This window comes from Salarias fasciatus, chromosome 17 (assembly GCF_902148845.1).
Source record: "Salarias fasciatus chromosome 17, fSalaFa1.1, whole genome shotgun sequence".
Taxonomy (NCBI): domain Eukaryota; kingdom Metazoa; phylum Chordata; class Actinopteri; order Blenniiformes; family Blenniidae; genus Salarias; species Salarias fasciatus.
The window spans coordinates 1,720,139-1,742,349 of record NC_043761.1 but is presented as its reverse complement, the minus strand read 5'-3'; the positions used below and the strand labels follow the sequence as shown (position 1 = coordinate 1,742,349).

Sequence of the window (22,211 nt, the reverse complement as noted above, 5' to 3'; positions counted from 1 at the left end):
GTCCTCGCTCAGGTTGAAGCGGTTCAGGACCTCCTCGGACACCTCCTCCTCCTCCTGCCCGTCCTGCAGCTCCGCCCCGGAGCCCCGGCGGCAGTTCTCCAGCCCGATCCTCTCCGGCGTGGCCTCCATCAGAGACGCGGCTGCAGAAACAGCAGGGCAGCCGCGCACGCGCACAGACACACACAGAAACACACACACACTAAAGCCCACATTGATTCCCGGTTCAGCAGCGAGCTCGGTGCAGGCGAAACGTGAGAGGAGGCGCAGGTGAGGCGCTCACCGGAGGAGCAGCGGGTCGCCGTCTGGGAGTCGGAGCTCAGAGACACCTTCAGGACAAACACACACGTTTACAGCTGCTGGAGCTACACAAAGTACACAACATGTAAACATCTCCATGAAAGAACAACAGTTTCGCTTTGTAAACATGTAAAAAAAACATGTAATGATGTTCAAACATGGAATTTAAAATTAAAATTTTTGTAAACATGTAAGATAATGTTTAGAAACACGTAAACAATTCATTATTAGTGAGTAAGCACGTGTAAATATGTAAACATTCCATCAAAAAAAACATGTGATCATGTTTACATGTAGATTTTAAATCATGTAAAACAATTTTTAAATGTCTTTAACAAACGTGTAAACATGTAAACATGTGTTTACATGTGATTAACAAACATAAAAGTAAAAAATGGCTCGTATTGATCACCTCTCAGGTAGATTTCCTGAGCTTGTTGATCAGAGAATGTTGTTGTTTTTGTCGTTTACCAACAAAACCTCTTTGATCGTTTGTCCTCACAGTCCAACAATGACTGACAAACCGGGAGTCTGACGCACAAAACACACTTCAGGCAGAAAGTGTTCTTACGATGGAGGGTCGCTGTGCAGCGGTCGGTCTCTTCCTCGGAGCCGGGGCGGTCGGTCCACCGTCGCAGTGCTGCAGGCAGTGAAACCTCCCTGAGACGCGCAGAGACAGAGACACACGGTGAGGGACGTCAAATCGTCTCAGAATCATCTGAATTTAGATGCGATCTGCCGCTTCCACCGGTCTGAGAACCAAACAGATGTCAGAGGACAGACAGACGTCTCACGGCGTCTCAGTGGACTCTCTCTCTCGTTGACCGATCTGCAATCTGGCGGTTTTAAATCGCCGTCCTCTCGGCGTCCCGCCTCATCTTTGAACCAGGCCATGTGAGCGCCGCGCTCTGATTGGCTGCCGAGGACAATCGGGACTCTGTGGTTAAATATATCGAAGCTGAGAGACGGGCGGAGGCGAGGCGAGGCTGCAGGCCGCGACCTGCTGGTCAAACCATGTGACTGCACTGGGATTACTGTGGCGAGCTGACTGACAGAGTAATCAGATTACTGCAGCGAGCAGACTGACGGAGTCCGTCAGCTGTCAGGGGAAGTCCTCTGACCACAGGGCCGCTCAGGGGCCCCGATCTGCTGCCGGTCGCCGACGATCCCATCAATGCAGCGACTGTTCCTGCTCTTCACTTCAGCCCTCCAGAGACGCTGACTGTTGATCGGATGTTTTCCGATCGGCCATCCTGATGTTGATCATGGTCATTCTGACATTATTTATTTCAGCACTGAACGATCTAGTGTTTATTACTTTCTTAGTTATTCCAATATTTTTCATTCAGAAAGCTCAGATGACTCTCAAACTGACAGTGATTTTTTTTTTTTGTTTTTTTCCCAACGAAACTATTTTTCAAGATCGATTGTCCTGAGATTTGTTGTTCAGGCATTGGTTAAAGAAATTCACAAAATTTGTCAATCTGACATTTATTCAGGAGTTAGTGCTGCTGATAGTCATAAATACCACATTATTTATTCCAACACCTGTTAAGAATCCAAATCTGAGCAAGTTTCTAAAACTTGTTTTGAGTGAAAATGTCTCATTTTAGGATAAATCCACTTAAACATTATATTTCAGCAAGACAGAAATACTTAATTTAAAGCGACACTAAGGAACTTTTCAACCTTAATAAAACATTTTAATATCTTTTGTGATGATACATCGACTTACAACGGGTTGAATGACCCCTCTGTCACGGGCTGAGGGCGTCAGTATTGCTTTCACTTGGACTAAGAAACTGTGAGGAGGGTGGTAGGAACCCAGCACACGGCATGCGTCACATTATGATATAATATTGTTTAGCCACCATTAGATTCATGACCTCGTCGCTATCCGTCCTTCACACAGCCTCTGGAAACAAATGTAGGCGAGTTCAGTCTGACAGCATGCCACCGAGAGCAGCATTTTACGACGTCACGCACTAGTCCTCATGGGAACTGTAGTATTCCTTTAGGCAAAACACTACCGCTTTTGTCCACTGGCGCCGCCAAAATCAACGGAAACTGAAAGTTCCTTAGTGTTACTTTAAGAGAAGTTCTCTTCAATGAAGACAATTTTCACTTGTTCTATTGGCAGAGTTTTTTTTTATTTTTATTTTTTTTTAATTAAGACAATTTTACTTTGAAATAAGTCAAAAACATCCAGATATGCTGAGGTTCAGATCCGGGACTCAGACAGAGAATCAGAACTCATCCAGGCATAAAGCGGCGCTGAGAGCTGCTGGTTCTTTCAGTTTTTGTGTTATTCTGACTCCAGCCGTTCAGACACCGACTGTGTTTGTTAGAATGAGATTGGTTTTGTTTTTTTTAAGTCGTTTTTTTAAACTATCGGCTCTAAGGACAGCGGTTATCGCTGCATCAGCTGTTACGACGCCGGCTGTTCCCTCATCAATTCATTTATCATCACATTATTGATCATCCCGGCTAATCAGAAAATTATTTCGCTGTTAATTAATGTGATCCAGTTAATTCTAACAATAAATGTTTTAGCGGTAATTTTTGGTGAGTTATTCTGATGTGGGATCGTCCAGCGTGGCTATGAAGACATTCATTGTTCCAGTGTTTGCTATTATAAGATGAATTACTCCCGGCGGATTTAGGGATGGTTATTATTCCAGTTTTTTTTTTCTTCACATTTTCCATTCTGGCACAGATCCATCAGATATTTATCAGCCTCTTATTGGTTAATGATGTTGGAATAACCCATGTTTGATCTTCTGAACGTGGTTATTCTGTCGAAGACGCTGCTGTTGCTGGTTATTGGTTGATCTTACGTCGATGGTTCTGACACTGATGAGACCTTTCCTGGATTCAACGTGACGCTGGAAGCTGTCAAAGCTTCACTTCTCCCTCCACATTCTGGTTTCGGTGTCAGAAGGCCACAAGTTGGCCCGAGGACCAGTGTTTGAACTAGATAACGGCGTTCAGTCGAACACAAATCCGCACTGTTCTTTCAGTCAGACCCCAGGCCCAACTTTTCCATCAGATGCTTTATATTCCACGTTTCTTACATTCCCAGAACGTAAAACTCAGTCGTGAGCCGCAGATTTAACAGATCTGATTTTTATTTGCAGCTCTCTCTCATAATTACCCACTTTCACTGAGGCATTAACAATGAAATTGCAGCTCAGGCGTAATTTAAATTACACAGCAGCAGTTATCAGGGAGTCTGATATACAGCGACACTCAATCGATTATTTAGGTCGAGTTTTCTACCACAGCATTCCTGTTCTGGCGTCAGTAAATCTTCTAAATAAATCCGGCATTCGCTGCACTTTTGAGACAAGGAGTAGGTTTTTTTTTTTATTCTGTGGTTTCGAGGCTGTCTTCAGGCATCAGACCACAGTCATGAGTGTGAAAACAAAAAGCTGAATGTGTGTGTGCCACGTCGCCCCCGGCAGCGGCAGCTCGTATTTGAACCACGAACACATACAAACACAGCATGAAAGTGATTCAAATCTCCCTATTCCTCCAAGCCTCAGATATTCACATCGCTTATTCCGCTGAAATATTTACTGTTATGTTATATTATATTTACTGCCACACTCTATAATCTTAATGAAATCAACAGTTCCAATACAAACAGTAATAACAGAATTTGGTTTTCTCTTTGTAGCTTAAATCTTCACAACCAAAAAAAACATGCTCTTATCTCACACCAACAGGACGATAAGAAGCCGCAGAAGAACCTGTGTGCATCAGGATAAAACTGTAGATCATGATGACTCCTAAAATCTGACAGATTCCCCAGAATGTAGTTTCTCTGAAAAGCTTTTTTTCTCCAAGAGGTCTGGGAAAGTTCTGAGGGAAAGAACAAAAGCTGATTGAGGATTTGTTTATAAATGCATCTTGTGATTAAAAAAGTGTTTATCTTGACATTTTACCAGAGGAAGGTTTAACTTGGGAAGGTCTGACTATTGCTGCTCTGTTAAGTAGAGGTATGTTTGATGGAGGTCTTTCTATTGAGAGCAGGTCAGACTGTCGGTCTGTCTCATAGAGGTCCATTTGATGCATGGGTTGGACGCAGTTTGATGGAGAATGGACTGGTGGTGTTTAGTGTTGCGGGTCTGTGCGGACTCACGGCTGCGCTGGTCGAAGGTGTACGAGGCGAGCCTCAGGGAGCTGCCGCAGGAGTCGCACTGGAAGCAGCTGCGGTGGAAGAACAAACCCTCGGCGCTCAGCCGCTCCATCACATAAACCCTCTGCTTACAGAAGAAGCAGACGTCACTGCTGCCGGACACCTGAACAAGGACAAGGAGAAGACAGAAACGGAACAGAACTACATGAAGGGAGACAGAAACCCTGTTTACACGAGAATTACCTATTGGAAGCAGCCTCTTTTCAAACCAAAAATGTCCACACTCAGAGAGCCAGGATTATTTACACAAGGAAAAGCCAGATATGCCGAGGACGCCGTCGATTCAAACTCCGTCAAAATCATTTTCTTCACCATGTAGCTCTACTCAGTATCTGCAAGTCAGAAACATTCTCCCTGTATGCAGATGATGGTGTGGTTTACATACCAGGGATGTCAGTGTTTCTCCTGTTAATTACCAGTGAAGAATGCAGGGCGATCAAAAGAGTTTTTTTATTTCAATTTGAAAACTGTATTTGACATAGGCATTGTATGAAGTCGGTCTACATGGAGCTTTTATTTGAAAGAAAATACAAAAATTCCAACAATTTGCTTCTCCCTTAATTAGATTAATTAATTACACCGTAAATTAGTGCACTAAAAAAATTAATCTAAGATTAATTATAGCACACTTGAGTGGCAATTCAATGTGAATGGAACAGTTGTCTTTTTTAGAGGCATGTTCTACTTGTAGTATTCATTTTAAATTGCTGTATTAAGTTAGCTTTAGTATTCATTTTGAATTTAGTTTGCTTCAGTGGATATTTGAGACCCAGGCTTATTTTATTTCACAATTTTTTTTTTAATCTATATTTGTACTGTATTTTTGAATAGAGCACCAGGCCGAATTGGTTTGCTGGGATGTACTTAAACTTTGTCTTCTTTTGAATTTCATTCATGAAACACTCTGAAAGTGTTATTTGAGTCGCCTGATTGGGCTCAGAGTTTATTTTGGACGAGACGTCTGGACTGAGCTTCATTCATCATCAACAAAAATGTGGATTTCAAATCTTCTCTTCTCAGTGTTTTCATTTGATGAGTCCTGCACTACAATTCTTTAATGTCCCTGAATCTGAATTCTTCACTTGGGGACCTAAAGCAGATATGAGATTAAAATGTGATTCATTAGATTGATTAATTAATTACAAATCCTATAGTTAATTAGATTAATTTTTTGGATCGCATGGCAGCACTAATTATCAGATTAAAAAAGCCTTGAAATGAAAAAAAAAATGTTTAACATGTAATTCAAAATGTGATTGACTGCTATGAACTATGGGACATCTGGAATTAATCGTGATTCAAAAGAATTATCTTTTGACAGGTCTAAAATATACATTTAATTGAAAATGTGCTGTTAAATTCTCAAAAGTGAAAAAAGTAAAAACTAAGTGAATTCTCATTGTTGTTGTCGATCGACTCACTTGTGCAGAGAAACTGTTGACTTTATTATCTCATGCACAACAACCACTGCCAAAGACTCACAACACTGTTTTTATGCAACGTACCAAAATACGATGAAAGTCTGGCTCTGGAAATAAAACGAACACATTGAGAGAGCTCATCTCTCTGCCTGCTGACAATATCATTCAAAATTGAATTACTTCTTCCTTGGAGCATAATCGGTCACCCTGCATTTTTTTATTGGAGACCATCACAGGTTTTCAGGTTTGCTCTGAAGCGACCAACAAACTAAGAAGTTCCCCATATCTTTGGAAGAGCTGCAAACAGTATAGTATATAAAAACTGAAGGATTAAAACCCTTGACTTTCTCCTGCACCGTGTGTCTGTGCTCCAGATTCAGGCTGAAAATCACAGCTATACTCCAGCTGTCAGTAGAGATCCTGAAAGTTTATATTCCTCACATCTAGAACATTTTCTTAATGTGCTTATTGAGGCACGTGGTGACACGCTAATTATGAACAGTCATCAGAAAAGCAGAAAATTGCCTTATGGAAAATGACATGGGGCCCCGGAGGAGGAGGAGGAGGAGGAGGAGGAGGAGGAGGAGGAGGAGGAGGAGGAGGAGGAGGAGACACAAAGTGCTCAGTCAGCAAAGATGAAACCTCCAGCAGAGTCTGAGAGGACCTCCAGGCTGGTCCGATCAATAGAAACTATTCATAATCCTCAGCTGCTTATTGATCACATGAACCACACCGAGGAGCCGCCGCGAGACAATCATCACACAGAGTTCAGAGGACGAGTGGCGCCGGCGGACACCACCGCCGTGACACACCAGGACCTGGACCAAAATAAAACCTTCCGCTACTGTAGGCAGTTCCGACAGAAAGGGACACAAAGGGACACTCGAGCGGAGCCTGACAGAGTCTCCATCCACAGACAGGGTTCCGGTACCTGATCTTCAGCCTGAGTCCTGATCTTCTCTCTGAAGCGGAAGCTCATTTGCTGCTGCTGTAGAGTCCGCTTGCTCTGACAGGAGATAAAGAAACCAGCAGACTCTGCAGTTCACCAGACTCCAGTCGAGACTATCGACTACGAGACCACACAGTTTGGATTCTACACACCATCAGTCTACAGAGTTCAGATTCTAAAGGCCAAATTGTAGAATCAGGTCTCTACAGGCTGGAATAGAGATTTTAAATACTGAAGACATTTAGATGGCAGAATAAAAAATCTACAGGTCTTCAAACTCCAGAGTTTGGGCTCTGAAGAGAATGCCAGACCCTCAGATTAAAGTTCACAGACGGAGATTTCTCTGATTTCTACCATCCTCCACTGCATTCTACTGGTTATCCCGGTCTCTACTGATTTTGAGGAGACTTTACCGGTCTCCATGGTGGCGGCGCAGCCAGCTGGTCTGCAGGCAGGGGGGAAGTTGAACGATGGCTGGACTGTAGCTCCCCCTGCTGGTTCACACCGGAGTTACAGGATGATTCATTGCTAGGTTAACTGTCGACTGTGTGTGCGCGTGTGTGTGTGTGTGTGTGTGTGTGTGTGTGTGTGTGTGTGTGTGTGTGTGTGTGTGTGTGTGTGTGTAACAGTTCCCACTGGGAAGCTGTTCCTCTCTCACCTGCTGGCGTGACGCCGCAGGAGAAGAAGAAGTCCTGCAGGCCTCGTCCAGCTTCGCCTGCAGCTGATTGGCCATCTGCCGAACCCTGGACCGGCTGGTCCCGCCACTTAACGCCTCCGCTGTGAGCTGACCGCTGACGCCACCATTCAGGTCACATGACTGGAAACAAGAAGGTGTTCAGAGGGGATAACAGAGAGTTCACACCTGGACCCAGCCTCAGAACCACACAGGTCGGCCTTCATCTACATCTACAGGTCATCATGTTTGACCTCCTCTGAGCTCGCAGCTGGACCACAGACCTCACGCGGGTCTGGACCGGCCTGGCTGGTCTTCCTCCGCTTGTTCAGAGCGTCGCTGTGCTCCGGCAGGGACGGCTGCTGGTGAACGGGTTCAGATCGCAGGTTACCAGCAGGTTCAGCGGCAGACGGAAGGACACGGGTCTGAGTGGGCGGAGCTACTGGTACCTTTGGGTTCCTCTTCCTGGACGGACTGGTTCCCAGTCTGCTGAGGATGGAGGCCGGAGAGATGAGGGCTGACCGGAGGTCAGTGCTCTGACTCAAACACCCTGAAACAAACAGCAGCAGCATCTGACCTTCGTATTTCGATGTTTCCTCGTTTCACAGTCGTTTCATTCATGTAAGACTTCGGTAAAGGATTTTAAAGTGTCTTCTTGTGTGTTTGACGTTGCGTCTGCAGGGCGGTCACTCACCAGAAGCAGGGTGCGAGTCTTTGAACAGCTGGTAGAACTGACTCAGATACATGACCATAGACAGAGAGTCCGGCTCCTCCACGTACAGCATTTCTTCCACCGTCATCAGCGGAGAAATCCCGAACTCCTGCTCGGCCACGTCGAAGCCCAGCTGGGTGTTTACTTCCACCGACGCCTCGTTCAGAGACTCAAAATCTCTGAGGAAACAAGAGCTTTTGATTTCTTCAGGGGGTAAAATGTGATTTCGTAACTCGTTTCCTTCATGATCTGCTGATCTACGAACATTTTTTTTAACATAAAAAATGTTTCTTGTTTGAACGTTTTATGTTACTTTAAATAAAAGCCACAAGCCAAGAGAGGAATCAAACCATAACCACCACGAGAGTGTGAGCGGATGTGTGTGTGACGTTTACATCAGATCTGGTCGGTGTCGGTGGATCAGCGCACACAGGGCCAGGCCGCTCTTCCAGGAGGTCGTCAGGTCACTGACAACAACGCCGCGGTAGCCACGAGTCTGCTCCTGACACCAGGCCAGCAGCTGATTGGACTGAGCGAAGGACTCTGGGGGACAGAGGCGAGACGCTTTGAGGCTAAAACTAAAATCTGCAGGGCTCCAACATGGATGAACTGATGGACACATGTTTCACTACCACGTCTGAAAGATAAATCAGAGAATCGTCTTCATATAAACTGAGCTACAGTGTTTTGGTAAATAAAAGCAGTAGACCTCAAACAGAGCCTTGTGGTACTCCATCAATGATAAGATGACACAAATGATTCACACATTGCAGTAGAAATCTAAAAAAAACTTGTGGCATTAGTCCCTCTATAAGGAGACACAAATGCTACAGTTATCATTATTATTCCTCCTCTTCATCATCAGATGGATTTTCATTGTCAATCAAAGGAAAACTGTGATGTGAAGCTAACAGGTCTGCAGCTAAACCTCGGTAAGGTTACTGAGACAAACACTACCACCATCAGGTCAGACTGTTCACCACATAGAAGATAGATAGAAGATGACAAAATGACCTTGAGAAAGCATCTATCCAGTGGAAACAAAGCTCGACTGACCTCCTCTGAAGAGTCTTGGGGAGGCGAGTCTGACGATATCACTACAGTCTGTGTTTAATCCCGTCTTCTCTCCAGTGTCCACCAGATGTCTCACCTGAAGACAGAAAGCTGAGTTGGTTCTGGCTGTGTTTACCTGTGCAGGTGTGTCGGTCTGTGTTTACCTGTGCAGGTGTGTCGGTCTGTGTTTACCTGTGCAGGCGTGACGGTCAGGGAACTGATGTTCAGGTATCTGGTTGATGGATCCACAGAGAACAGAGTGATGTTCTTCTGCATGTTCTCCGGGGTCGTCTGAGGGAGGAGGCGGTACAAACTCTCTCTGGAGGACACACAGACGGGGGTGAGACAGGAGTGAGGCCCTGACAGGTGTGTACGGTCCAGGTGAGCGCTCACCTCTCTGCCAGGACGTCCAGAGGAGCTCCGCCCTGAGCCCAGCTCCGTATCATCCAGGCCGAGTCCAGAGCTGCCAGGAACCCTCGAGCCACTCCGGTCCCCATCGGCCAGAACGGCTGCAGACAGACATGCCGGTTACCCGTCTGAGTCTGTCTCGCCCAGCGGAGCCTGTCTCACCCTCTGTGGACCGTCTCACCTCCAGCAGACTGTCCCCCACCAGAGTGACCAGCAGTTGGTGTCCGTGGCGCTGACGGACCATGGCGGCGTTCTCCGACGCATACATGCAGGTGAAGTCAAACATGGCCACGTCCGGCTGGCCGTAGTGATTCATGGCGAAGTCCAGAGACGGCAGCTGGTGATTGGTCGAGAAGTCGGCGGCCTTGCGGGCGTACGCCTGCAATGCATTCTGGTCCACGTTCCCCTGGGAGAGGAGCTGCCCAGTGTCGGCGAAGTCCTGCAGGATGACTCCTTTTTCCAACAGACTCTGTTTCTTTGCCGTCATTACAAAGTAGTGTGTGTCGTCTTTGTAGTACACAATGTTCTCCAGGTCGATTCCTGAAATAACAGAAACAGAAACACAGAAATGTTCATGATCAACGCATCAGTGTTGGTGAAATACGAAAGGCTCATTGAATGAGTTTTGTTTAATCAAAGTGTCTTCAGAAAATGAGACGTTCCTGAAGACACGGTCATGAAACAAGGCTTGTTGGTTCAAGGTGCTTTTAGGAAATGGGACTAGTTGTAGCAAGATGTGCAAGGCAAGGCATGTTAAAGAGGTGACCGGTGTTCCAGTGAAGCGTGTTTGTGGAATAGCTGAAGCTAATCAAACGTAGCATGCACCTGATCAGTCAGGTTTGAATAAGCTCAGCCTTCAGCAGAGATCCTCCAGTCAAGGTGGTTCACAGCTGGCTCCCTATAACCTTAATTTGTTAACTTAATCAGCAGTTATTTTCTGTCTTTCTTCTTAGTGTGAATGAAAGCGGTTCATTCACACACACACTGAGAAAATAACCGAGAAAAGCCCACCGGTCTCCTGCCGCAGGTCCTGGAAGAACCTCTGGTTGAAGATGAAGGCCACGCCGCTGATCTCCTCCACTTTGGCCTCAGCGGTGGTGTTTCTGTTTTTAAAGTTAGCCGTGATGGCGATGGCCAGTTTCCCTCTGAACTCTTTACGTCTGAAACCTGGTCAACACAGACACCAAGAGGGGCATCGTTTCACGGACCGGCGGACCCAGACTCTCAAATGAAACCTCTTTGTTCTGGACTCTGTTTTCTGATACCAGGCAACGTGTTCCTGCGTCCGTCGGCTCCGATGACGACGTCGAACTCCAGCTGACTGACGGGATGAGACTTCGGACTCACCTCCATCCTCCAGCCCACCTCTGCACAGGAGGACAGAACACAGTGAGTTTAATGGTTTAACCTGGGAATTTCTCTGGAACGAATCAAGAAGATTCACCAAAGGTTCGAACTATGGTCACAGAATTGAAGAGAGTGAAGGGTTCTGTCCATTTTTACTAACATGCCATCGTAATACCTGTAAGTTTCAAGTTTTTTGATGGCACTAAAAGTCCCAGGTTGCCAAATCTTGTGTTGGATTAGATGGTTGAAATGCCAAGTCCTGAGAACCACGGTGATGACTCTTGTTCTCTCACTGACATTTTGACTTCAACTTGTTTAAACTAATAAGTGTAGAGAGACGTTCTCTCACTGTGCTTTTGTTGGTCCTTCGGCGGCTCCACCAGCCTCTTAAACTCCACGTTGACGTGAACCTCCACACCGAGCAGCAAGGCAACCTTCAGCAGGACGAGCTGCAGCTGACGGATACCTGTGGACGTAGACCGCGTGAGCCACGCCGGAGCTTTCAGACCGAACAGAACCGAACGGAGCTCAGACTGACTGATGTGGTCGATGGAGCCGGCGCAGAACTTTCCGTAGAACTTTTTGGCCCCGAGGCCCCGCAGGTCATGGATGGTGAAAGGCCACAGGTGAAGCACGTTGTTCCTGGAGAACGAGTCCCGCTTCTCCACAAGCACCACCCGGGCTCCCATGAAGCCCAGCTCCACCGCCGTCCTCAGGCCGCAGGGCCCCGCCCCGATGACCACGCACTGACCAATCAGGGGGGAGAATACAGACAGAGGACAACCGTTCAAAAGGCCACAAACACTGACCCATCAGACAAAGGTAAGGACAGACAAGAGGAAGAAGCTGACCAATCAGAGAAAGAAAAGGAACGCTGTGAGAACAAATAACCATCGAGAGGTAAGAACCAATGAAAGACAAGTCATCAAGAAGCTGACGGAGGCAACCAATCAGAGAGACGACAAGAATAAACTAAGACAAAAGGCCCATCAAACTGAGAAATAATCACCGATAGTCTAGACCTGGCGAGTGGTGACCAATCAGAGACGAGACAGAGACCAGAACATGTAGGAGAAAAGTAAGATCTGGCAAAAGACAGTGAAAAAGCGAGAGCGCCTCTTCTCACCGTGGTGTTGCTGCACGCCCGGGCGCCCAGCGCCTCGTGCTGCGCCGCCCTTCGGTCCAGTTTGGCCCACAAGGCGTTGGCCTTCCAGTAATTGAGGCGCCGTTTGATTGGTCGGTACAGCGGCCTGCTGGCGGTGGCGCGGTCCAGCTGCAGATGTTCGCACAGCTGGCCGAAGGACCGAAGCGCCGCCCTGCAGGTCGACGCTGACACAAACTCGTCGAACAGCTCCTGAGCGCTGCATTCTGGGTAAGGCTTGTCTCCCATGGCGACCCCCCAAGGCTGCGGGGCACCATGGGAAGGGCGTCACCTGCTGATGATGTCACCGGCCTGCTCCAGCTCGCCGGAGGACAGGAAGCAAAGCGTCCGCTTGATGGTGGAGTTCCTCAGGGCTCCTCACTGGGTACACTGACCTGATATATATATGATTTAAAAGAAAAAAAAAGAAATTCTCTTTATGTATTTTATTATTAGTGTGTCCTACTGGAACATCTACATCCTGGTAAAGATAATATGATGACTTCAGTTTGTTTAATCACATAAAATCAAAGCTTGACTGGTTCTGAGGCTCATTTATGCTGAATATTCAGAACTAAACAAAACCTTCCCTCCATAATGGATGTTTGTTTCTTCCTACTTCCTGTTCATCTCCTGGAAGTTTATGAAGGTACTGCAACATTGCAGTAGCTTGTATCTCAGTATGTGGCCAGCGTGATGATCTGGAGCAGACTGTAAACTAACAGTGAAGGTGAACAGAAGGTTCAGAGAGAGGAGAGACCAGCTGGACGGAATCCAGACGTCCTGCTGATAAACCCGAACTCCTGCTGAGCCTCCAGCAGACGGACTCAGAGACGAGTCCATGCCGCCGAGAACGGCTCTGAGCTCCCGTTCATCCAGCAGAAGCTACTTCACTGATGGCGGGGGACTCGGGACACTGCAGAGGTTCAGGTCCTTCCTGCGAGTCGCAGTGGTGACCGCTCAGCTGTGGGATTTAAACCTGTGAACCTTCATTAACCTCCGGGACACCACTGCTCCCAAACTAAGTCCTTCAGCTGGAAGGCTAACTCCTTTGGTTCCAATGCTAACGCCTTTAGCTTTAAGGTTACCTGCTTTAGCTGCAGAGCTAATGCCTTTAGCTTCCAGGCTAAAAGAGGCAGTTTCTACTGAGCTGCAGTGTGAACACAAATCAAGTCTTAGAACAAAACTGATACTTTAGAAACAATTACAGTATTTGTGAATTGTATTAAATTTACATTCAGCATCGGGCTTTTCAATTTCAAAAAAAGATTTTTCCATTAAAGTCAAAATATTGAATCAGAATGACACCACAGCGTACCAGGCACATGATCAAACCGTGTGTGTGTGTGTGTGTGTGTGTGTGTGTGTGTGTGTGTGTGTAAAAACAAAGCATCTCACATAAATCAGAGCAGTCTGTACCACTACCCTATACACACCCACACACACACGTCAGAGGAAGCAACACAAACAAGGCTCTGAGCTCTCTCCAGGGAGAAAACACAAACAGGGGTCTGAAAAACACACACTCAGCCTCACGAACTGACACTGACACACAAAAAATGCAATAATTACATAAAAATTCATTCTCAACCTCACTTAGTTTGAATCCATGTCTGAAAGGGTTTTCTTTCTTGTTAATATTATTTCAAAGTGAAGACAGCTACAAAGTCACTTTAACTGGATTTCTTGTTGTTTTCAATTACAAATCATTTTCAGGCTCATTTAACCAGCAACTTCAACAAACTGTGAGTGATTATTTTCTGAAGAACAAGGTCTGATCTGATAAGTAACAAAGATGCTTTTTTTTTTTTTTAATAATTTTAATTTTTAAGTCAGAGTTATACTTGCTTTAGTAAATTCAGTGAAACATCACTTCTGCTTCATAGATGGTTTGAAAGAAGAAACTGCAGATTTACTGACATCAAATTCACAGAAGCAGTGAAACGTACTCACATGTGAAGCTGCTGCTGCTCCGTCTGCTGCTCAAATCCCACTGATACTGCTCCAGAGCCACACTAATCCAGTGTAATCACACACACACACACACACACACACACACTGAGCGACCTGAGAATTGGACAGTTCACGCTTTACAAAGCAGCAGCACGATAAACATTTTTATCTCTGAAAAATACGACAAGAACACGATTTTCATCTAACGAAGGAAAGACTGTCTTTTCAACATTTTGTATGTTTTTATTCCAAGTTTAAATTTGTTCAGCAGTTATATGACTTTTCTCCACTAATCAAGACAGAAGTGAACCAGTTTGAGAATCCATCTGAAATACTCCGTTCTGGACTTCATGACATAAAGTGAGCCTCCCCAGAGGAAAGAGTCGAAAACAGCAGTGTTGTTATTTTCCCTGTACAGGTTCATATCTGGCTTTAAACCTTATTCAACATGATAGACCTGCTCAGATCATCCTGGAACATTTTCCAGTGAAGCTGCTGCAGATTTCAGACCCGTTTACGCAACATTTCAAGTGAAAAACACTTTGGTTTTCAGTTTGTGTTTTAGAAAGGTTTGCCGTTTACACAGACATTCGTATAGAGAGACGACAAAGCTGGATCATTATTCCAGGTGACTCTCAACAACGAAACCATCAAGTCCCAGGAGACGCTGGGAATCGTGACACTGAGGCCGCCATTGTTGGTTTCAGTGGTTCCGTCTGAACGGACACCTGAAATTCAAGAATATTTTTCTTATTCCACTTGAAAACAAGAAGACCAGGCTTAAGAGTACTGAGGCGTCTTCACTGACTCCTTATAAAGTCATATTATTAATTTAATACAGAAGGATTAATGAGCCTTTTAACAGTTATTAGGTTGAATGAACTTTCCAGGTTAAAATGAGAAAACGGCTCACACTGCAGGTTCGATTCCCCATCTGTCCTCACGTCAGGACTCTGGAATCCATTTACCATTCACCGTGACAGACAAACCTGCACAGTGAGACCCAGTGTGTGACTGAGGTCAAAGGGCGTGGCCCGAGGGGAATAAGCCACACCCCCAGCGTCAGGCAGACAGCGAGGTGACAGTTGATCCTGCCTGTAATCTGACAACTAACAAGATTAACGGAGAAACCAGGTTCTTCCTCAATAGAGAGGAGAAAGTGCAGCAGCGCCACCGTGAGGCCAGCAGCGTCACTGCTCCCAGACATAACTTCGCTTTCCTGATTTCAGGCAAATGAACCGTTCAGGAAGTGAACCCTTCATGATGCCCTTCCTGCTCTTTTCCACTCCTCATATCCTCCAAAAGTACTGCAAACGCGTTGACCTTTGACCTTGTTTCAGGGAGCTAAACACAGACAGCAGGCTAACGTTTGCTGCTGCTCCTCATACCTGCAGAAAAGCTGTGAACAGTCAAAAAGTCCAAACACTCAGCGTGCAATTGCATGTGTGACTCTTTTTCCTGTTGGTTTTATGCAGTAATTACTATTACTACAAATTATTGTACATTAATTTCACCATTTCTGTTATTTGTGCTTCTGTAAGGCAATAATTTCACACAGAGGATCAATGAAATCTTTCTATGATGAATCAGTTCTGAATAAAGGGACAGTTTGTGTGTATGCCAGCCTGTTCAGAGCGTTCCGCTCGGGGTGCTTTGTGGTGGTGGTTTGACACACTGAGACAGTCTGAGGTGAATTTTCCAGCCTCCTCTTTAATGGTCACTCTTCACTTGTCTTTGTTCCGCAGTTTCGACGACGTAAACAGGCACACATGTCCGAGTTCGGCCTCACTTTAAAATATAAAAGAAACGATGCGCTGTGGAGCATCGGGGGTGAAAATGAGAGACGAGATGAGAGAGTCTGTTCCAGGAGCAGCATCAGACCACAGTTCATTCATAAAATAATCGGTTAAGTCGTGCAGCTGCGAGATAACTCGCCACTACGCCCGAGTTCAGTAATAGGCTTCAAAAGACCAGCAGAAGGCCTCAGTTTGTTCAGGGAGCTCCGCCGGGAGCTCTGCCACCAGCTCCACCGAGAGCTGCTAAGGTGCGAAATCAGGAGCTTTTTCCACGAGCTTCATTATGAAGTGTTTTGCTGCAAAGACACAAACAGGAAGTGAATAAAAACAATGTCATTAAACAATCAGTAGAGTGAAAACAGTGAAAGATGGCTGAAGTGTGACGGTTCCTCACCAGAAGACTCCGTCCTTTGGTTTCAATCGGTAAGAAGAAGTTTCCGGCGGCGCAGAACACCGTGGCGACCGCGAACGGGATCAGAGCGGCAATCACCGACTGAGACATCAGCACCTGAAGGACACGCGGACCCATGATGCATTGCAACACCACCGCCAGTGCACCCCCATCACCGGGCAGACAGTGAACGCACCTGAGCGATGAACGGCGCGATCATTCCTCCGATCCGACTGAACGACGTGCAAAACCCCATCCCCAGAGACCGGGCCACTGTGGGGTACACCTGAGGACCAAACACTCCAGACCTGAAGACCTGATCTGACCCGGCAATTCAATCATTAACCCACCACATCCGGATCCCCGGCGAACGCCGTGAGGCGCAGGCGTACCTCTGCCGTATAGATGTAGACCACGTTGAAGTTCATGGAGACCAGAGAGCGCAGCAGGAACAGCAGCACCGTGAATCCAAACCTGGAACGGAACAGCGGCTCATGACGCAGATCGGACCGGAGAACCTCCCGGGCCTGATAACACTCGAGGTGACTTACATGGTGGTACAGATGTTGATCAACAAGAAAAAAACAGCCGACATCGCCTGCAGGACTGTTAGAGACATCCGACGTCCGAAAATGTTGAGCAGACCGATGTTCAAAGGAATCACTAGAGGGCAGAAGAAGACAGTTTTATTGTTTCTTTAAGATTTTTCTCTGCATAAATGTAAGTTTTTCATGGTTTCTACATTTCTGGAAACATTGGGTGACTCACGAGCGACTTCCCCCAGGCAGCTGATCAGCAGCGTCTGGTAGTCGCTGAGCGCTAACGGGATGCAGTAACACAGTCCGTCCTCTAGGCGGTGTTTGATCTCATGGTCTGGGTCGGGATTCGTAATACACAACAAGTTCTTCTCCAGCAGCTCTGAGCTGCTCAGCACGGAACCGTAGTACGAGAAGGACGCCACGAACCTGCCGAAAAGGCCACAGTGAAACCAGGCTCATCAACCAGCGGAGAACCTTGTATGCTGATGACACTGTGCTATAAGTCCTCTCCAGTATCTTATGAAAACGTTAAACATTCTCACCAGGTGTACCACAGCAGTAAGGACGTCCTCCTCAAAGAGGGACTGAGCAGAATCCTCCAGTTGCCTCTTTCTCTCTGAATCACACAGAAATGCCGTCTGAGCTTCACAGATTTCAGTAAATGGCGTTGCACTCGGCCGAGGGAACAAACCCAACGCACCTCGACGGGCTCCACCAGCCGTCCAGGAGGAAGCGAGGACCGGTTCATGTCGGCGATCCACTGCAGGGTCTTCATGGCGGCGTCCACGTTTCCCGCCGACACGTTGTACCGAGCGGATTCAGGAACGTACTGAGAAGATGGTTTGGATGTGATGTTGGTGGCAGATTAAGTTTTTATTTTTAGATACACACTGGAAGAGTCAAGGGCGCTGTCCGTCTGTCTGAAAGCGTCTCACCTTGAAGAGGAAGATGAGGATGATGCTGGGTGTGACGGAGAAGCGGATCATCCACCTCCAGCCCAGAGTGGGAACCACCAGCATCCCCAGAATGATGATCAGCATGGAGCCGATCATCCAGAAGACCTGGAACACAAACCCGGCTCCATCAGCACTTTCACTTCTGCATCTGAGAGACAGTGAAACGGACAAAAAGCCGAACTGACGCTGGCCAGAGGCAGCAGGACGGCCCGATGTTTGGCGGGGATGAACTCCGTCTTCAACACGAACCTGAACAGAAAAATACATTTTAAAAAAATGAAGTAAAATTGAACTACAGCCAATCGGAGAGCTCGTTGTGAGGCGACCGACCCCTGAGACACGCCCGCCACGCCGCAGCCCACCATGCTGCGCAGGAAGATGAACCACCCGTAGGACGGTGCGAAGGAGGTGAGCAGAGAGAAGTACGAGCTCCACACGAAGCCTCCGAACACCACCTGCTCACACAAAGACACACAACGTGCACACTGTGAAGAAACGCACAAAATCAAAACTACAAGAACACACCACTAAAGGAAGTGGTGCAAAAAAATGAAACTGGAGAAGCAGTACTGGTCCTTCACTGTAATTCATGAATGTCATGAATGAATTTAGGAAAATAAATGTGATGATTATTGTTTTATATATAATGTAAAAACTGAAAATAATGAGACAAAGTGGACTGAAATTCGATCTGAGAGCAGCTTTCATGTGAAGAAAAAAGAAGCTTCTGACCTTCCAGCGTCCGTATCTGTCGGCTACATATCCTCCCAGAGCCCCGCAGAGCATGAAGCCCAGAAACACCACCTGGAAACACACGGCCGGAGCAGCAGGTCTCAAATGAAACCCTTTCAAAACGCGATATATCGAAATTTACGATTTATTGAAATTTTCTTAAAATTCGTTATTGGCGAATACATTGTAATTTATATCTACATAGTGTTAAAATAATAGTTTTGAGAGTTACTGCATTTCCCCATTTCTCACCTGCCTGCAGCCTCTCTCAAACTGCACTCATGGCCCCGCCCCTTCCCGCATATTGGCTCCACCCCTCCCTGCACACTGGCCCCGCCCCTCACATGGATTAGCATGTTGCTCTAGAGACGCTGCAGTGCTGCTGTGATGCTGAGGGCGTGTGAGGATGAATGAACTCACAGTGGAAACCAGCGCGACCTGCCAGTCCTGCAGACGCCACTCGCACCGGATCTCTGGAGAAACCACCGCCAAGAGCATGATCTCCATCGCCTCCACGATCTGCAACACCAAGCCCATCCTTCAGTCTGGTGGTACCTTGTGTTTGTCGGCAGTACAGCATCAGTGGTGTTTTCCTTACGTTAGAGCTTCCCATGATGAAAAAGAGCAGTATGTGAAAACGTCCGAATCCAATCGTCTCCACAGCTTCTTCCACCGTGAAGGTTTGTTCTTCTGCAACAAAAACAAACAAAAAACAACAACACAGAAACTCATTAAGAACTTTTTAAGAAAGAAACTCATTTTATAGTCATTTGTGTTGCCCAGATAAGGAGTCTGACCATGACTCTTCCCCCTCCATCAGGTTTAACTGAGCATAAACTGCTTCTTTCATCCTCAGCGGGGAGCTGCTGCCCTCTGCTGGTCGCAGACGGTACAACACAGAGGCCCAGAACCTCAGTTTGACATCAGATGTTTTTACACTTTGTCTTTCTTCCTCTTCTTCAGATTCACCTTTGTTGTTCTTTCCGCTGTCCTGCTGGTCGGCTGCAGGTTTGTCTTGCAGTTCCAGATCCTGAAGCTGGATGGCGCTCACCAGCTGAGTCTTCATACCGTCTCCCATCCTGGGACTGCTTCAGTCCTGTGGCGGGAAAACAGGAAATTCAAACTTCATCAAACTGAAATCTGTTTTAAATATGGTGACATGATATAAAAGTAAAGTACGGTCTGCAGCCACCTGCTGGTCTGCAGAGGTATCGCAGGCCATGTGAGGACATCTGACTACTGGTTCATTTCTATTTAAAAAAATATGAAAACTGTCCATTTATTCACCCAGTTTGCTCCTGAAGTTAGTTTGCCATTGGGAAGTCAGTCAGAAACATAATTATTAATATCATTTCCAGTTCATCTTGATGTCTGAGGTCAATAGTGTGAAATTACAGATCAGAAGGAGTATTTTCTAATCAGTGTTGAACGACTTTCTTGCTTGAATTGTTTAAAGAAGAGTTGTGTGAGGGTGGATGAGACACCGTGCGGACTTATGGATGTCTGCTTTCCGACTTGTTAGATTCTTTATAAATTCAACAGAGCAGCTGTGAACAGGACAAAGTATTCTGCTCAAAGATATAAGGAAAAGTGTTTTTTTGTTCATCTGGATCTACCATGCTTCATCAGAGCGACGCTATTCTCCTGAAGCGAAAGTCTGGATGTCAGAGGAAAGATTCTCATCTCATCCGCATCAAACCAAGAGATCCCGCTCCTGGTGGTCTCCCCCACCACAGGGGGGACGTTCAGTGGAATGTTGACTCCGGCCAGGACCAGTCTTTCCTGATCGCTCAGTTTCGTGGGTCAAGCCTGAGAAAATCCTCTGTGGGATTTACCAACGGGCGTCGCAGCATAAAACAATCAGGGAAGAAAGAACAGACCTCAGAGTGACTGAACAAAACCAAAACCAACGCACCATAACCACACTGCGGCCAAAAGAGCAAGAGCAAATACACAACTCTAAAAGAGCTGCCAGTTTCACTCAGGAGCTGGCGATCGCTCCACAGCAAACTACATTTATGACCTCCACACGGCCCCTTTTGATTTATATGCCTTTCTAATCTTTATAAAACGTGGCGAGGAAATCACGGGTTGATTTGGGTGTTTGTTTGCTTTCCTCCATTTGCATTTATCGTGACAAAGCATGGGAACTCATTTCACTGAAACTGATAACAGTCAGAAACAACCACTGAAAAGAAAAGGTCTCTTTCTACATCTGATGCCTTCTGCTGTGTTTCTCCATCTTTATCTGCTCTGAATTCTTTAACCAGATACAAATGTAATACAACTGTCTTTTTCAAAAAGACCAAGAGAAGAATTTGACTCTTTTAAAAACAATGTTTCAATTATTCACTGACTTCAAGCACTTCTTTAAAAAAGTTACAACATATCATAATATTCATAATATTTCTCATCATTTAAGAGTCACACTTTCATATTTTGTGGTTTTTACACCCAAAACATTTCTAACTTGTACCTTTACATATTCAGTCATTTGTTCTACTTTTTTTTGCTTATTTATTTAGAACACTTTATTTATTTTAACATGCATATCAGAATCATTTTTTTTATTGAAAGTGAAGTTGTCCATGCAAGGAATTTGATGCAGCAGAGAAACACCAAGACAGCCAAGATAAATAATTAAACTTTTTCTTTTACATTGCAGCTCCAGTGGTTGGTGGTCATTAGTGTGTGAAAACTGGACACCACAGAAAAATGACAACAAAAAAACTACACTTTAAATCAGAAGGAAAAAAATAATACTACCATTTATTTTATTTTTTTACTAAATCCAACATGTTGAAGCGTCATGGTTGTTTTTTACGACGTGATTCAAGATAAAAAAATAAAAAAAACATTCTTCCCTATTGGTAACAGATTTTTTTCTTTATGTTTGGGAACAGAAATGTGTTTTTAGATGGTTGATTGTTGGTTTCCTGCGGATCCAGCAGCAGGTGTGGGGTTCAATTTCCCAAACAGCCAAACAGGAGCAGGAAAGCCTTCACGGGACTCTTCAACCTGTTTCTGACCCTCTTGAGATGAAAATAGTTCAAATTTTCAGAGCCGAATTCACGTCTGAACCCGCAGGACCCGTTTCCTGAGAAGTCTGAATGTTTTACGACAAACACGGAGGACGAAACTTAAAAAAGATCATCATATTAATGGGGTCTGGTTGGAAAATCGGTCTATTTATATCGACAGCAAACTGGGTCAGATGAGATAAAGCGATATCCTGGAAACATCAACTGACAGTCCGGTTAAGAACTTTGTAATTCCACAGAAACAGACTGCCTGAACCAGAATCCAGTTTCATTCAAAAACTTTCTCAGAAAAACACAGAGAAGTACTCACAGTGCAGTTTGAAGCTGTCGGGTCGGTCTGTTTTCATCCCACACACACAAACACACAGTCTGCTCACCTGCACAGGTGAATGCGGAAGTAACGAGTTTCCCACTTGAGGCTGAAGGTGGAGGAGGGAGGATGAAGGAAGCCCCGCCCAGACCGGATCACCAGGAGGATGTGCTCCTGAACGCACCACAGCTCCTCCTCACAGACACCTGAACGCACCACAGCTCCTCCTCACAGACACCTGAACGCACCACAGCTCTGGATTTCAGGGTTCTGCAAACTTTATGATCAATT

The 22,211-nt window shown here is 45.9% G+C and overlaps 2 protein-coding genes across 2 annotated transcripts; both read right to left on the bottom strand.

Annotated features, from left to right (window-relative positions):
• Window positions 1–9,323: 9,323 nt before the first annotated feature.
• On the bottom strand, window positions 9,324–14,183 carry LOC115404022 (protein-methionine sulfoxide oxidase mical3b-like). The gene is given in 11 exon segments (XM_030113157.1): window positions 9,324–9,403; window positions 9,499–9,625; window positions 9,700–9,727; window positions 9,729–9,815; window positions 9,896–10,254; window positions 10,726–10,881; window positions 10,980–11,081; window positions 11,411–11,527; window positions 11,600–11,807; window positions 12,188–12,597; window positions 14,156–14,183. Coding segments are annotated over 9 exon segments (1,416 nt in total). The 5' UTR covers window positions 12,452–12,597; window positions 14,156–14,183; the 3' UTR covers window positions 9,324–9,403; window positions 9,499–9,530.
• A 1,668-nt stretch (window positions 14,184–15,851) lies between these two features.
• svopl (SVOP-like) lies at window positions 15,852–21,999 on the bottom strand. Its single transcript, XM_030113148.1, has 16 exons — window positions 21,921–21,999; window positions 19,539–19,665; window positions 19,168–19,259; window positions 18,990–19,088; window positions 18,570–18,641; window positions 18,168–18,292; window positions 18,023–18,086; window positions 17,817–17,942; window positions 17,582–17,710; window positions 17,424–17,497; window positions 17,111–17,307; window positions 16,894–17,005; window positions 16,735–16,816; window positions 16,539–16,628; window positions 16,346–16,459; window positions 15,852–16,247 (listed from the first exon to the last, which is right to left on the bottom strand). Exons 2-16 carry the CDS (start codon window positions 19,645–19,647, stop codon window positions 16,233–16,235), a joined length of 1,500 nt encoding a protein of 499 aa, XP_029969008.1. The 5' UTR covers window positions 19,648–19,665; window positions 21,921–21,999; the 3' UTR covers window positions 15,852–16,232.
• Window positions 22,000–22,211: the final 212 nt, after the last annotated feature.

Excerpts from the sequence above, each read along its gene's own strand:
- svopl (XM_030113148.1), bottom strand. The coding sequence starts at position 19,647 with ATGGGAGACGGTATGAAGACTCAGCTGGTGAGCGCCATCCAGCTTCAG. Across the intron at positions 19,089-19,167 it reads TCATCATGGGAAGCTCTAAC|ATCGTGGAGGCGATGGAGAT; the intron begins GTAAGGAAAACA and ends TTGGTGTTGCAG. Across the intron at positions 18,293-18,569 it reads ACAGATACGGACGCTGGAAG|GTGGTGTTCGGAGGCTTCGT; the intron begins GTCAGAAGCTTC and ends TTGTGTGAGCAG.